The sequence below is a fragment of the Staurois parvus genome, unplaced genomic scaffold (genome assembly GCF_062004578.1).
Source record: "Staurois parvus isolate SC_StPar_1 unplaced genomic scaffold, SC_StPar_1.0 ptg000182l, whole genome shotgun sequence".
Taxonomy (NCBI): Eukaryota; Metazoa; Chordata; class Amphibia; order Anura; family Ranidae; genus Staurois; species Staurois parvus.
Genome location: NW_028317978.1, coordinates 2,432,856 through 2,448,094, shown reverse-complemented (window position 1 = coordinate 2,448,094; position 15,239 = coordinate 2,432,856). Strand labels below are relative to the sequence as shown.

At 42.4% G+C, this 15,239-nt stretch overlaps 1 protein-coding gene across 1 annotated transcript in view; it reads right to left on the bottom strand.

Annotated features, from left to right (window-relative positions):
- The window catches only part of LOC149462225 (PH and SEC7 domain-containing protein 1-like), a 455,877-nt gene that overhangs the window by 369,654 nt on the left and 70,984 nt on the right, over positions 1-15,239 (bottom strand). The window contains exon 6 of the mRNA XM_089677241.1: positions 8,068-8,148. Within this exon, the coding sequence (XP_089533367.1) occupies positions 8,068-8,148 (81 nt within the window). The remainder of the gene's footprint in view (positions 1-8,067; positions 8,149-15,239) is intronic.

Genomic DNA, 15,239 nt, shown 5'->3' with positions numbered 1-15,239 from the left:
CGACTGGAGTTATAAGTGGGGTACCATAAGCAAAGCTGTTGTTAGAAATCACAGCCTATCTGATAGGGCCCCCCTTCCCCCACCAGGGGAAAATACACTAAAATCATTACAAACTTACACATTTCCTGGTAAATCTAAAATGTAAAACTGTATTGAGGTAATAAATAAAGTTCTGTGTGTAGATGAGGTCTTGGGGCTCATTCACATGGATGCTGTGGCCTGTACAGTGTGATTCAGCAGTTTGTTTATATTGCTGGAGCTAAGTGCAGGCTGCCTATGTTATGATATGGGGATGCAGCAGCTGTATGAACAAAGCCACAGGTCTACATTTGACAGGCATGTGGATGTAGGTGTAGAGCCCTGAATACAGACAGTGGACATTCTGAGCTCACCTACAGCTACACACACAAAACCTGCAGCTGTGTTTGTACAGATGCTGCATCCCTACAGATTAACAGGCAGCTTCAGCTGCATGAACAAACTGCTCATTCATGTGGTATGCATCAGAGCACTTGTATGAAGGGGCCCTTAATTTTTTTTTTCCTTTTAAACACGGGTATTGGAGCTTTAGGAATGAGGGGGAGCTGTCAGAACCTGGACAGGAAGGGCGAGCTATGTGGCAGAGGGGCAAATACTGGTACCTGTTCCCTTGTGGATCCCCCTGCAGCATCCTAAAACTGGCAGAGATGAGAGGACTAGAAACTGTCTATGCTGCAAGGGGAACCACAGGATGATCAGTTTCAGAGATTGATAAGGTAAGGGAACGTGACTGATCTGGAGTTGAGGATGCAATTGGAATAGGAGGCCGGTGTTCATCTGCAATGGTGTTTCCTACATCCCTGTGCAGACAGTTCCATTAATGTCAAATGGAACACAGTGGCCGTACGCAGTCAGATGCTGCTCCCAATCTGATATCCATGCAGGTGTGAGTATACGACCGCAAATGTACCTTGTAGTAGAAAGCAGTAGTAGAAAAGTTGCATTGGATAGACAATGAAAAGTTTGTAGGAGGGTCATCTGAAGGAAACCACCCTGGGGGAGAGGAGTAGTAAGCCCAGCTACATAAAGAATACTAAGCCAGGCTGGGAGAGGATAAAAGACGGCCACAGAAGGGAATGTAGCTGGTCAGCTGTGGCTGTGTCAGGAGACAAAAGGATGTAGGAGACAGCATTGAAGAATATATGGACTGGATAGTTGGATCAGCGGGATAAAAAGTGAGAAAGGATAGATGGGAATCAGAGCACAGGATCGATGGAATGCAGGAAGACTAACAGGGACACAATCACCAGGACTGAGAAAGGAGAAAGATCGGAGCGTGATTGAAGGGGGTGGGAGAGATATATGAAAGAGAGAGTGAGTAGGTCAAGAATATGGAGGAGGGAAGGGAGACTGAGAAATCCAGTTACAATTAGAGGTAAATATAAGGCAATGTGAAACAAGCTGAGTTAGATTGAGGGAGCAGAGTGGAGACAGCAGCTAACACACAGCACTGATCTGTGCTGAGAGAAAATGACAGAGGACTGTGGAAATGAGTGTTTCTTAGCTGCAAATGTAGCAGGATGACAGGAGGAGAAAGCCACTTGTCAGCTGTCCGGGCCCCTCTGATGGAATGATGATGCCCGGGCCCCCTACAGGAGGACCGGAGCTACCAGCTTATTAGTGGCCCTGCCCACAAGGCCCTGTCCTAGGACCTATTCTGTTTAACTTGTTTATAAATGATATGGAGGTTGGAATAAATAGTTAAATCTGAATGATACAAAGCTAAGCAGGGTAATAACCTCACAACAGGATATAGCAACACAAAGGTTTGAGTCACACAGAGGGATCCTTGCACAACATCCCCAACATTAAATAGACAAGAAAAAGATGGGATATGGATAAGAGATCATCAACAATTCTTTATTACAAAAAATGTTTAAAATGAAAACAAAAAACAGTTGTATAGTAAAAACAAAGCAACTTGGAGGTTGTTGATAGAGTACAATCTCACATATAGTTCCCAGTAATTTAACATGAATAGTGTGTTGAATTCTGACATGTTTCCCCCATTCGGGCTTCCTCAGGGGATACAATCTATCACACTATAAAGGAACCATATATCCAGGAATCCAATGTGATCAGATTAAAGGCACATGAACTGGTTTAGAGCCGACTGGTCCAAAATTCCCACACATCCACCCTGACCAAGTCTAGTATTTGGTGTGCTACAGAAAGGGCGCACAGATGAAAATCTGTTAGTTATCCACTGGAAGGACAAGCCTACCACCCTATAGGATATATCAACCTTACAGGAAGACATCAATAAAATAGAGGGGTGGGCAACTACATGGGAAATGAGGTTTAATATTGATATATGTAAAGGAGTACAGTACAAAAGGGGGACTAAAAATAAGAATGCAGGTTACACCCTAGGGTGAGAACGCCTGGGGGAATCTAGGATGTAAAAGGATCTGGGGATCCTAGTAGACCACAGGTGCAACAGTAGCATGCAATGCCAAGCTGCAGATAGTAGAGCTAACAGGGTATCTACTCAAGAAACAAAACTATAATCCTACCATTTTACAAGACTCTGGTTCAGCCATATCTGAATTATATCGTCCAGTTCTGATCACCAGTCCTCAGGAAGGATGTGCTGGAATCGGTGAGAGTTCAGAGAAGAGCAACAAAACTGATAAGGGTTCTGGAGGACCTCAGTAATGAGGAATGACTACATACATTAAACTTATTCTCCCTGAAGAAGTGATGCTTAAGAGGAGATATGATTTCAATATACAAATATTTAAATGGCGATCCTAACATAGGGAAAAGACTATTCAGTCTATTATTCAGACTTTTTCAGTTAAGGTGACTTAAGAAAACATGGGGCCATTCAATGAAGTTGGACGAGAAGTGGTTTTATAAAAAAAAACTGCGTAGGGGATTATTTACTGTTAGAGCGGTAAGGATGTGGAACTGTCCTCCACAATTAGTGGTGTTAGCTGAGAGTGTCGGTAACTGCAAAAAGTTCATAGATGGGCATCTTAGCGAATGCAATATACATGGATATGGGAATTGGTAGAAACATAAATACATACACATTCATGCACTAACATAGGTTGCAAACACAAATGCTCCTGCGCTTGGGGACGAACTTGATGCAGGCTACAACCACATTAAGAATGTCCTGGAACATTCACACCTTGCTGCCCTGAATAGACCAGGGAAATCCAAATATACTGAATTAGGAAAGAACAAACAGAGGGTGCACAGGCCTAGTGCTTTACCATATAGCGTAGCATATGACTCAGGTCCCCGTGGTCTCTTTGACACCTAGGACAAAGAGGGTCAGTCAGTAAACCCATCCTATGCAGTTTAAAGGGGGTGTAATGTACTCTAAGCAGTATGTACAACTGTGAGAGGCACTGCAGCACATTCAAAGAACTGCGGCAAGTTGCCTCCACAGCCTCCTTCCATTGTTCTCCAGTCAGTTCCCCCACATCTGGCACCTACTGCTCTCGAGCCCTACAAGAGTAATTATCCAAATAAGGTCCCAGGAGATGCTGGTAGCAATTTGAGATAAAGCCCTTAGTGGAGGGAATCTGTTGCATCAATCGAAAAATGGGAGTAGGGGAGAGGCAGAAGTCAGGAGAAAAGCGCTGGGCCATTACCGCATGTCTTAATTGTAGAAAGTAGAAATGCATCTGCACAGGGAGATTAAATTTAGATTGCAAGTCTGCAAAAAGTAACAAATTGCCATTTTCAAAAACCTGCTTCACATGGGTGATGCCATACGCCAGCTCAGGGTACGTGAGATTGTGCCAAAGAGTACTAAAGCAGGTATATTCTGTAACCCCCTAAAGTTGTTTAGTTTTTTGCCAAATCTTATGCATCAGCCTATAGGTGGGGGAAAGTCCTATTTGGTTTAGTAAAGGATTGCGATTCCAGCCCTTCGGGTAAAGATGATGCGTTAACGAAACGAAGGGCCACATCTAGTGTAGTGTTATGGTGGAACCGAGAATTACCAGCAGGGGGTTCATACTGCTCACCATATGTTGCAGTTGAGCAGACATATATTAGAGCCACGAGTGTGGAAACACATACCTCCTGCCATCTTAGGGTACTGGAGTTGTTCTAGCTTAAGCCTAGGAGGGCCTTGCTTCCAAGAAAGGGAAAGCGGAAAAGGGAGTTAACAGTACAAAAAGTTTTATGAGGAATTATCACTGGGGAATTGTGTAGCAGGTAGAATAACTGGGGCATAAGTATCAATTTAACCAAATTGGCCCGACCTATTAATCACTTGCCTACTGGGCACTTATACACCCTTCCTGTCCATGCCAATTTTCAGCTTTCAGTGCTTTCGCACTTTTAATGACAATTGTGCGGTCCTGTAACATTGTACCAATATGAAATTTTTATCATTTCTTTTTCAAACAAATAGAGCCTTCTTTTGGTGGTATTTAAACGCCGCTGGGTGCTTTATTTTTTGCGCTATAAACAAAAAAAAGGCAAAAGAAATTGAAAAAAAAAGTTTTTCTTTGTTTCTATTATAAAATCTAGCAAACAGGTAATTTTTCTCCTTCACTGATGTGCATTGATGAGGCTGCACTGATAGGCAGCACTGATGGGCACTGATGAGGTGGCATGGATAGGCAGCACTGATATGCTGAGGTAGCACTAATAAGGAGGCACTGATGGGCTCTGATAGCCGGCACTGATGGGTGACACTGACAGGCGGTGCTGACGGCACTGACTGATGGCACTGACTGGAGGCACTGCTGGGAGGCACTGCAGGGCACTGATTATCAGGCCACTGATCATTAGTGCCCTGATGATCAGTGTCGATATCCTCTGTGACAGCTGCCGGTTATCGGCAGTTCTTTCCTCACGTTGTAACAGCATAAGGAAAGTGCTGCCAATAACCGGCAACTGTATTTACTCTGTGATCTGCTGTGTCATTAGACACAGCTGATCACGTGGTAAAAGGCCGCTGTGATTGGCCTTTTACCTCATCATGTGATCAGCTGTGTCCGTCTTTCGTCTATAGCGCAGTTACCAAGTGGTTAAAGGGATCTACAGTTTCCAACATATCTGTATTTTATCTCAAAAACGTTTAACCACCTCCCACCCGCCATATAGTACAATGACGGCGCAAGGCGGTTCTCTCGTTCTAAGAGGACGTCATATGACGTCCTCCCATTCTAACCGCGCATGCGCGGCTCCGGGAGCACACAGCGCGGCGATCGGCGGTACGCTGTGTCCCTCGGACACAGCGGATCACCGATCAACGGAAAGAGCGGAAGATGTTGGCTTGGTCATGTGATCAGCTGTGTACAATCACAGCTGATCACATGTAAACAGGGAAATGCTGGTTATCGGTATTTCTCTCCACACAAGCTCTCATGCTGACAGCTCGTGAGGAGAGGAGAGCCTGTAATCGGCATTCCTTGGAGGGGACATGTACACAGATCAGAGCACTGATGATCAGTGTGCCCTGATAATCTGTGTAGCCCCAGCAGTGCCACCTGTCAGTGTCCATCTGTGCCAGCTCTCAGTGCTCATCCATGCCACCTGCCAGTGCCCATCAGTGCCACATTTCAGTGCCTATCAGTGCACATCAATGCCACATATCAGTGCCCATCTGAGCTGCCTTTCAGTGTCACCCATCAGTGCCAGTCAGTGCCACCTATCATTACCAGTCAGTGCCACCTATCAGTGCTGCCAATCAGTGCCACTTATCAGTGCTGCCTATCAGTGCCACCTATCAGTGTGCATCAGTGCCGCCTATCAGTGCCCGTCAGTGCTGCCTATCAGTGCCACCTAACAGTGCCAGTCAGTGCCACCTATCAGTGCCATATATGAGTGCTGCTTTTCAGTGCCCATCAGTGATGCCTGTCAATGCCCATCAGTGCCACCTACCAGTGCCTCCTCATCAGTGCCACCTATCAGTGTCCATCAATGCAGCCTATCAGTGCTCATCACTACAGCCTCATTAGCGCACATCAGTGAAGGAGAAAAATCACTTATTTACAAAATTTTATAACAAAAACTAAGAAAAAAATTTTTTTTTTCAAAATTTTCAGTGGTTTTTGGTTTAAGAAAAAATAAAAACCCAGAGGTGATTAAATCCCACCAAACGAAAGCTCTATCTGTCTCAAAAAAATTATAAAAATTTCATATGGGTACAGTGTTGCATGACCGTGCAATTGTCATTTAAAGTGCAACAGCGCTGAAAGCTAGAAATTGGCCTGGGCAGGAAAGGCCCTGTAGGCTTGTGGTTGAGCAGCAGATTATTATTGAGCCCTAGAAAATCAGTGACTGTTCTAGAGATCACAATGCCCAAGTATTTAAAGCCCATTCATTTTTGATGCAGAAAAAAACATACTGCACTGTATGTGTGCGAACTGACCCTTAGACACCATTTAGAATGTTTTTGTTAACTTGCTTCATAACCCTAAAGAAAGAAGATTTGTTAGCCTCTGAAACAAATTAGGAGGAATTCAATAAAAACTGCTGCACCGCTTTTCCAACGTAAATTGCTCTTGTTCTTGCTCATGTGTTGCACCTAATTAAAAAAAAAACATCTTCCACAGTTTTGGTTCGGACAGTGACTTATGTGCAATATTCAAGTAGTTCTAACTTGCTCCACTTTACATTGTAGCATAACACCTGCGCTAAATTCAAAATAACATACAGAAAATTTATATCTTATGAAAGTTGAGCTAATTAAGACCAACTTTCTTTTGGCGTACAGAGACAGATTTTTCAAAAGTGTCTCGCATGCATTCTAAACATGGCACAGCATGCACTAAATTCAAGTACAAGTTCTAGACAGGGAAATTAATACGGTGCTCACTGTGCCACTTTTAGAATGCATGTGAGACACTTTTGCAAAGACTGCAACAGTCTTTATGAATTCTAGGGCTTGGCATTATCTCTGCCCTCTTGTAAGAAATAATCATTTATTGGACTTATTTTTGATTTGTGGCGCTATCATCCTTCTATATATTTTTATTTATTGAGTTGATATAGTGTAAATAGTATTGGAACCTTTTTACTTCACGTTCATATTTGTTCTCCAAAGAAAAGGAATAATACTCTGTTGCTGTTCTTCTCACAACACTGCTCTCATTTCCACATTTGAAGCAGTTCCTCTAGTGATCCAAAATACTAATTACTTCAAAGTAGTCATATATAATAAATTTCATCAAATGTGTTTGCCAAATACTATTGCCATTATTAAAATTCAATGTGTAACCAAACAGTGCTGTTTCCTTTTTTTCTCTCAGACCCCATAGCAGGCTCTCGTCTGTTGCTGTAATAGCTATGACCACTGCATGTTCCTGCAGTCTGTAGAAGAGAGGTGCTGTAGACGGAATAAACCATTCTTAGCTGCATATACCTTGGATATTAAAGGGATCACAATCCTATAGCTAATAGGGATTCAATCCATATAGGAAAAACAACATTCCTTTAAGGGTCCTTTTCTGTGCTTTTATGAATCACTTGTCCATGCATGATCCCTGATGTTTTATCCATGCACTGAATATCATGCTAACAAATGAATGGAGGAATACCGTACAAATTTACCAAAAAGGATTGCATTAAGTCAGATAGTTTTTTTTACACCAAGAGTACTGCAAAAATATCTTGTTTAATGTTTCTAAACTAAATGTACAGTTATAACATGTATAGGTTTTGTCAGCAGGGCAGAATTCCCATCATCAGAACCTTGTAGGCACAGAAAACGTGTCATTCTTTTCTAGTTGTGGCTCTTAATATTGTGACAAGGTCTAAATAAGCTTACAGTATATTAGATCACAGTATTGCTACTGAAAGGGAAAGAATATATGGCTAATAACTAAACAGGAAAAATATACTTCTTTTCCTCTGCCTCCTATATGCAGTGGCCTCTTGTGCTTCATGGAAAATCTGTCCCTGCTTGTCCATATTAACGGAGATCCCATGAGTTCTATCATATTTGTTTGACCCATGAGTTCTATCATATTTGTTTGAAAGGCCAGAGGACATGCAGCAGCATCATTTTGCATTTGGCTTCTGAAAATAAGGATGAATCCCAAACAGACAAACCTGAGTGCTTGATCCAGAGTCATTCCTGTGAAGACGAAAAACTTCAAATACTCTTCTGCGACCATCTTACTGAACTCATTGCTGCAAATTAAAACAAAAATGATTACTGGCCTTTTGATCATAGAGAAGGAAGAAGGTACAAAAACATACAGGTGAAACTCAAAAAATTAGAATATCGTGCAAAAGTTAATTTATTTCAGTAATGCAACTTAAAAGGTGAAACTAATATATGAGATAGACTCATTACATGCAAAGCAAGATAGTTCAAGCCGTGATTTGTCATAATTGTGATGATTATGGCTTACAGCTCATGAAAACCCCAAATCCACAATCTCAGAAAATTAGAATATTGTGAAAAGGTGCAATGTTCTAGGCTCAAAGTGTCCCACTCTAATCAGCTAATTAAGCCATAACACCTGCAAAGGGCTCCTGAGCCTTTAAATCAGGCATGTCCAAAGTCCGGCCCGCGAGCCATTTACGGCCCGGGGGTCGGTTTAATACGGCCCTCCAACAGCCCTCCCTGCTCTGTGTAATGTGGCCCTCCCACGGCCCTCCCTTCTATGGCAGACAGTCTTCTGCTTGAGAGCAGAGGGCAGTGCGCATGTCTGACTGCGGCGCGTTCTCCCTGGTCTGTGTAAATGCGGCTGTCGCAAGGCCCTCCCTTCTGTGGCAGACAGCCTTCTGCTTGAGAGCAGTGCGCATGCGTGACTGCGCCACACTGGGAGCGACAGAGGGCGGTGACGTCAGGGCCGGGCTTCCAGCGTGAAGTGTGTTTCTCTTCCCCTCCCGGCTGCCGGGCAGAGACTTCAGCTCCAGCTACCTTTTTCACCCTTCACATTAGTGCAGGTAAGTTTTTTTTAATTTATTTTCAATACATTGTGAAAACTCAGCTGTCAGTTGATCTTAATGTTATGAAATGAAAAGTATGTTGTTTGCAATTAACTTGGCATAAAATAATTTATTTGCATTTAATTGTAATGGTTCAAAGAATGTTCGGAAAAATGTTCGGCCCTCCACCATGTTCACTTCATCCAATCTGGCCCTCTTTGAAAAAAGTTTGGACACCCCTGCTTTAAATGGTCTCTCAGTCTGGTTCAGTAGGAATTACAATCATGGGAAAGACTGCTGACCTGACAGTTGTGCAGAAAACCATCATTGACACCCTCCATAAGGAGGGAAAGCCTCAAAAGGTAATTGCAAATGAAGTTGGATGTTCCCAAAGTGCTGTATCAAAGCACATTAATAGAAAGTTATGTGGAAGGGAAAAGTGTGGAAGAAAAAGGTGCACAAGCAACAGGGATGACCGCACCCTGGAGAGGATTGTCAGGAAAAGGCCATTCAAAAGTGTTGGGGACTTTCACAAGGAGTGGACTGAGGCTGGAGTCAGTGCATCAAGAGCCACCACACACGGACGGATCCTGGACATGGGCTTCAAATGTCGTATGTCAAGCCGCTCCTGAACAACAAACAATGTCAGAAGCGTCTTACCTGGGCTAAAGAAAAACAGACCTGGTCTGTTGCTCAATGGTACAAAGTCCTCTTTTCTGATGAGAGCAAATTTTGCATCTCATTTGGAAACCAAGGACCCAGAGTATGGAGATAGAATGGAGCGGCACACACTGCAAGATGCTTGAAGTCCAGTGTGAAGTTTCCACAGTCTGTGTTGATTTGGGGAGCCATGTCTGCTGGTGTTGATCCACTGTGCTTCATTAAGTCCAGCGTCAACGCGACCATCTACCAGGAGATTTTGGAGCACTTCATGCTTCCTTCCACAGACGAGCTTTATGGGGATGCTGACTTCATTTTCCAGCAGGACTTGGCACCTGCCCACACTGACAAAAGCACCAAAACCTGGTTCAATGACCGTGGGATTACTGTGCTTGATTGGCCAGCAAACTCGCCTGACCTGAAACCCATAGAGAATATATGGGGCATTGCCAAGAGAAAGATGAGAGACATAAGACTGAACAAGGCTGAAGAGCTGAAGGCAGCTATTGAAGCATCCTGGTCTTCCATAACACCTCAGCAGTGCCACAGGCTGATAGTTTCCATGCCACACCGCACTGAGGCAGTAATTGCTGCAAAAGGGGCCCAAACCAAGTAATGAGTACATATGCATGCTTATACTTTTCAGAGGTCCGATATTCTATGTACAATCCTTGTTTTATTGATTGGATGTAATATTCTAATTTTCTGAGATTGTGGATTTGGGGTTTTCATGAGCTGTAAGCCATAATCATCACAATTATGACAAATCACAGCTTGAACTATCTTGTTGTGCATGTAATGAGTCTATCTCATAAATTAGTTTCACCTTTTAAGTTGCATTACTGAAATAAATGAACTGCACGATATTCTAATTTTTCGAGTTTCACCTGTATGTACATAGTCTAACATGTTATACAACCAAGTTTCAAAAAGCATATCAAGGCAAGGCAATGCATTGCAATGAATGTGAGGAAGTGATGTGTTCAACCGACAATCATAACAAAAACAAAATTCAAACACATGAAGAAACATTTATACCGTCTAGTACACACAATGAGAGCATTGTAACATCCTTATTTTTTCTTCTTTTGCTTGTTTCATCTTTATCATTTTACACTACTTTAATATTTATTCCTCAGAGAACTAATACTGTTCACAAAGCACAAATACTTTGGTACAACCAAAATAAAATTCTCAAGACCTGGGAATATACCCAATAAAAATGAAAAAACAAAACAAAAAAAACAGCAATTTAGGTCCCCTTTCAACACCTACTTCTACTACCAGTAAATACACATTCTCTAGTCATTGTGTTATCTTGGAAAAGTTATTGCTGGCTATTTTGTTCCAGCTCCCTATCACATATCATTATTCAGTTTCACCAACATCACTAAGCAAGTACCCATCCTTATCTGCTCTTGGCAAGCTAAAGTACAATCACTAGTTAATGCTTTGGGGCCAATGTGCAGCAGTTCAGTATGTCAAGTTCTACCAACTGTTCCAGTTGTAACATTCCTCCAGTGTACAGATGTGGAAGTATTCTTGTGCATGATGAAATTTGCAGGTATTCCCATCCATGTCAATATGTTAGAGACGTTCTGTAAGATGAGGTTTCATGTTCACTAATGATGTGAGGAAACTTCTGGACAAATTATGGACGTTCATGTATTTATACATTATTAGCAAGCATTGAATAACATTCTAAACAAGTCTTCATTGATCTCAGTAACTGCATAAAATGTGGAGCAATTTACAATGTATACTCAAATACACAGCAGAAGCACTTGTTGATTCTCAAGGAGGGGGGACATATTGAGTTGAGCTGCGTCAGTAACAGGACTTGTACTGGTCCTTTAAGGCTGAGCAAAACTCACCTGAGATAGCCTTTACCCATAAACAGCAGTCATTGGCTAGCTCCTTCCTGCCAAAGTTTATAGTACCTGTTTTTACACATCACCAGTGCTTGTGAAAGTGGACGCTACCTGGCGTGTTCTTGCTTGATCCAGCTTGTATTTGTTTTGTGGATATCTGTGTTTGACACGGCTTGCTCTCACCCTGCTTTCTCCATTGTGATTCTGTGCTGTTTTGGACTTGTGTATGACTTGTGTTTGGCTTGTCTAGGTTACACTTCTGCCTGACCCTCCTGTGATATCAGACTCTCTGTCACATTTTGTTGTGCTCTGACCTGCTCCATCCTTGCACTAGTCCTTGTTTTCTTGCTGACATCTGTAGTAGTTCACCACAAGTACCAGTCAGACTGCTCTGCCTATTATCCTGCTCATTGTATGTGCTATCAGTGATTGAACTGTCTGCTTTGTAGCACTTTTGAATAGTTTGACATCTATACTCCTGAACTTGACATTATCACAAACCATACAATTAAAGAGGAAGGGGACCTAATGGATTCAGAACAAGCTCAGATGTTTGCTCAAGAACTTTTTTTTGTTTATCCCATCAAGTTCAGGAACTGACCACAGAGCTCTCTAAGGTGTAATCGCCTTCCCCTCCTACCACTGACAATACTCTACCATCTGAATGAGAAATTCCTTTGACATGTTGTTTTTCTGGTGACCACAGGGGGTTCTGTAACTTTAAGAACAGCTGCAAATTACATTTCAGGTTAAGATCATCCTTGTCTCGCTCTGAAACACAAAGGCTGCAAATCATCATTTCATCACTGCAGCGTGACCCCCATGCCTAGGCCTTTAGTCTGGAACCAATTTGGCCTATCTGATGCAATTAAAACTGCTTTGGTTAACTACCCCTACTCAGCCTCACTGGAAGAGGCCAGGAAATTAGCCATAAGAAGTGCCCGTCATCAGCAGGAGAGGAGACTGAAACTTTGCACAGCTGACAGGAAACCTGTGCCTGCCATGACTCCAAATTCCTCCTCTTTCAGTGCCATATCTGAGGATGAATGCAGCTAGATTCCACCTGTTTATCTGCTTAGGAAGGCACTCGCTGTTGCAACTTTGTTTGTAATTTGGCCTTAAGGGTCACATGCTTTGCTCTTTCCCCAAGCATTTCGGGAAACTCCAGGACTCTAGGTGATTGTAAAAATGTCACCCTAAGTCTGCTTTCATTTCTGCAAAAGGACAATCGCTTAAGGATCCCTGCTATTATCCACTATGGGTCTGGGTCTTATGAGCTACTGGCATTTGTGCATTCCTGAGCCAGCAAAAGTTGTACTGAACAAACTCTGATTACCTGCTTGTCTCTGAAAACTAATGCTCTGGACTATCCTGTCCGCCTGATTTCTGTGAAGAAAATCTGCCTCTCTCACAAAACTAAGTGTTATGGCCACTGACCCTTTCCAGCTACAAGTAGGTCCTTTGCATCAAGAGAAGATGTCTTGTCTTCTCCTTATTTCTCGGTCCACACATTTGATTCTAGGCCTTCCTTGGATTAAGGGTCACAATCCAGTGACTGACTTGAGTGAAGGGAATATCTTGGCATGGTTTGATCAGTGTGTACAAATTCTGCATTCCGCATTCTATCCAGATTGCTGCCTTCCAAGTGGAACAGATTTTGCCTTGATACAGTTGTGTTCAAAATAATAGCAGTGTGTTGAAAACAGTGAATAAAGCTCAAAATCCTTCTAATAGCTTTTATTTCCATACACACAAATGCATTGGGAACACTACACATTCTATTCCAAATCAAAACATGAAGACAAATATATCAAATTTGTGTTGTTCCTTTAAAATAGTTGAAGAAAAGTGAATATTAGACTGTTCAAAAAAATAGCAGTGTTTGTATTCTTCTTTACAAACTCAAACTTTCACTATATAAACTGAAAAATGTTTGAAGATTTTGCTTTCCTTTGAATCAATATTTAGTTGTATAACCACGGTTTCTGAGAACTGCTATACATCTGTGTTGCATGGAGTCAACCAACTTCTGGCACCTGTGAACAGGTATTCCAGCCCAGGATGATTGGACTACATTCCACAGTTCTTCTCTATTTCTTGGTTTTGCCTTTAGAAACTGCATTTTTGATGTCACCCCAGAAGATTTCTATTGGATTAAGATCCGGGGATTGGGCTGGCCACTCCATAACGTCAATCTTGTTGGTCTGGAACCAAGATGTTGCACATTTACTGGTGTGTTTGGGGTCGTTGTCTTGTTGGAACACCCATTTCAAGGGCATTTCCTCTTCAGCATAAGGCAGCATGACTTCTTCAAGTATTCTGATGTATTCAAACCGATCCATGATCCCTGGTATGCGATAAATAGGCCCAACACCGTAGTATGAGAAACATCCCCATATCATGATGCTTGCGCAACCATGCTTCACTGTCTTCACAGTGTACTGTGGCTTGATTTCAGTGTTTGGGGGTCGTCTGACAAACTGTCTTCAGCCACTAGACCCAAAAAGAACAATCTTACTTTCATCAGTCCACAAAATGTTGCGCCATTTCTCTTTAGGCAAGTCAATGTGCTCTTTGGAAAATTGTAACCTCTTCAGCACATGTCTTTTTTTCAACAGTGGGACTTTGCGGGGGCTTCTTGCAGATAGCTTGGCTTCACATAGGCGTCTTCTAATTGTAACAGTACTCACAGGTAACTTTAGACCTTCTTTGATCTTCCTGGAGCTGATTGTTGGCTGAGTCCTTGCCATTGTTGCTATTCTTCTATCCATTTGAATGGTAGTTTTTCCACTTTCTTCCACGTCTTTCAGGTTTTGGTTGCCATTTTAAAGCATTTATGATTATTTTAGCTGAGCAGCCTATCAGTTTCTGCACTTCTTTATATGTTTTCCCCTCTCCAATCAACTTTTTAATCAAGGTATGCTGTTATTCTGAACAATGTCTGGAACGACCCATTTTCCTCAGAATTTCAGAGAGAAATGCGCTGTAACCAGCATGTACAACATTTGCTGCCTTCCTTCCTTAAATAAGGGCAATAATTGCCACCTGTTTTTCAAAGAATGAATGACCTTACTAGTAGAACGCCACACTGCTATTATTGTGAACATGCCCCTTTCAATTAGTGATTCAATTACACAGAATCAGCAGCATGCATGTCATGACTGTTGGATTTCTATTACTCTACTACACCTGCTAGTAAATTATTTGCCATGTAGAAATATAATTTCTACCAAAAACAGTGATTGATCAGGTTAGTGATGTCTGACTGCTATTATTTTGAACACAACTGTATAAGGACTCCCTTGACAGATCTTCCAAAGGGTTGGGTGACTCTTTACTGTCTCATCACAGTTGCAACTGTTCTACTGATCTTTTACCTGGGGCTACACCTTCTCAAAGAAAAGTATTGTTACAGTCTGCCCAGCTAGTCTCAGCTCAGCCTGTGCTTTCTGCCTCAGTCCAGGCTACCCCTGTACTGGCATTTCCATTCCAGTCTTGCCCAGTACCATCTGTGGCAGCCATGCCAATTCTTGTGACAGTTGCTCCAGTCCTGCTTGTCTTTGCAACTGCCACCTCAGTTCAGCCTGTCACAGTATGAACTGTAGGTCCTTCTGCTCCTTAATCAGTCTTGGCTTGTGAACTTTACACTGTTCAACTCAAAAGGGAATTCCATCTTTGTCATCCAAGTAAGCCTGGGGGTGCAGAAACTACCCCTTGAAGAAGGGGGATAATGTCAGTACCAGGATTTGTGCTGGCCCTTTAAGGCTGAGCAAAACTCACCTGAGGCAGACCTTACTTAGAAGCAGCAGTGAT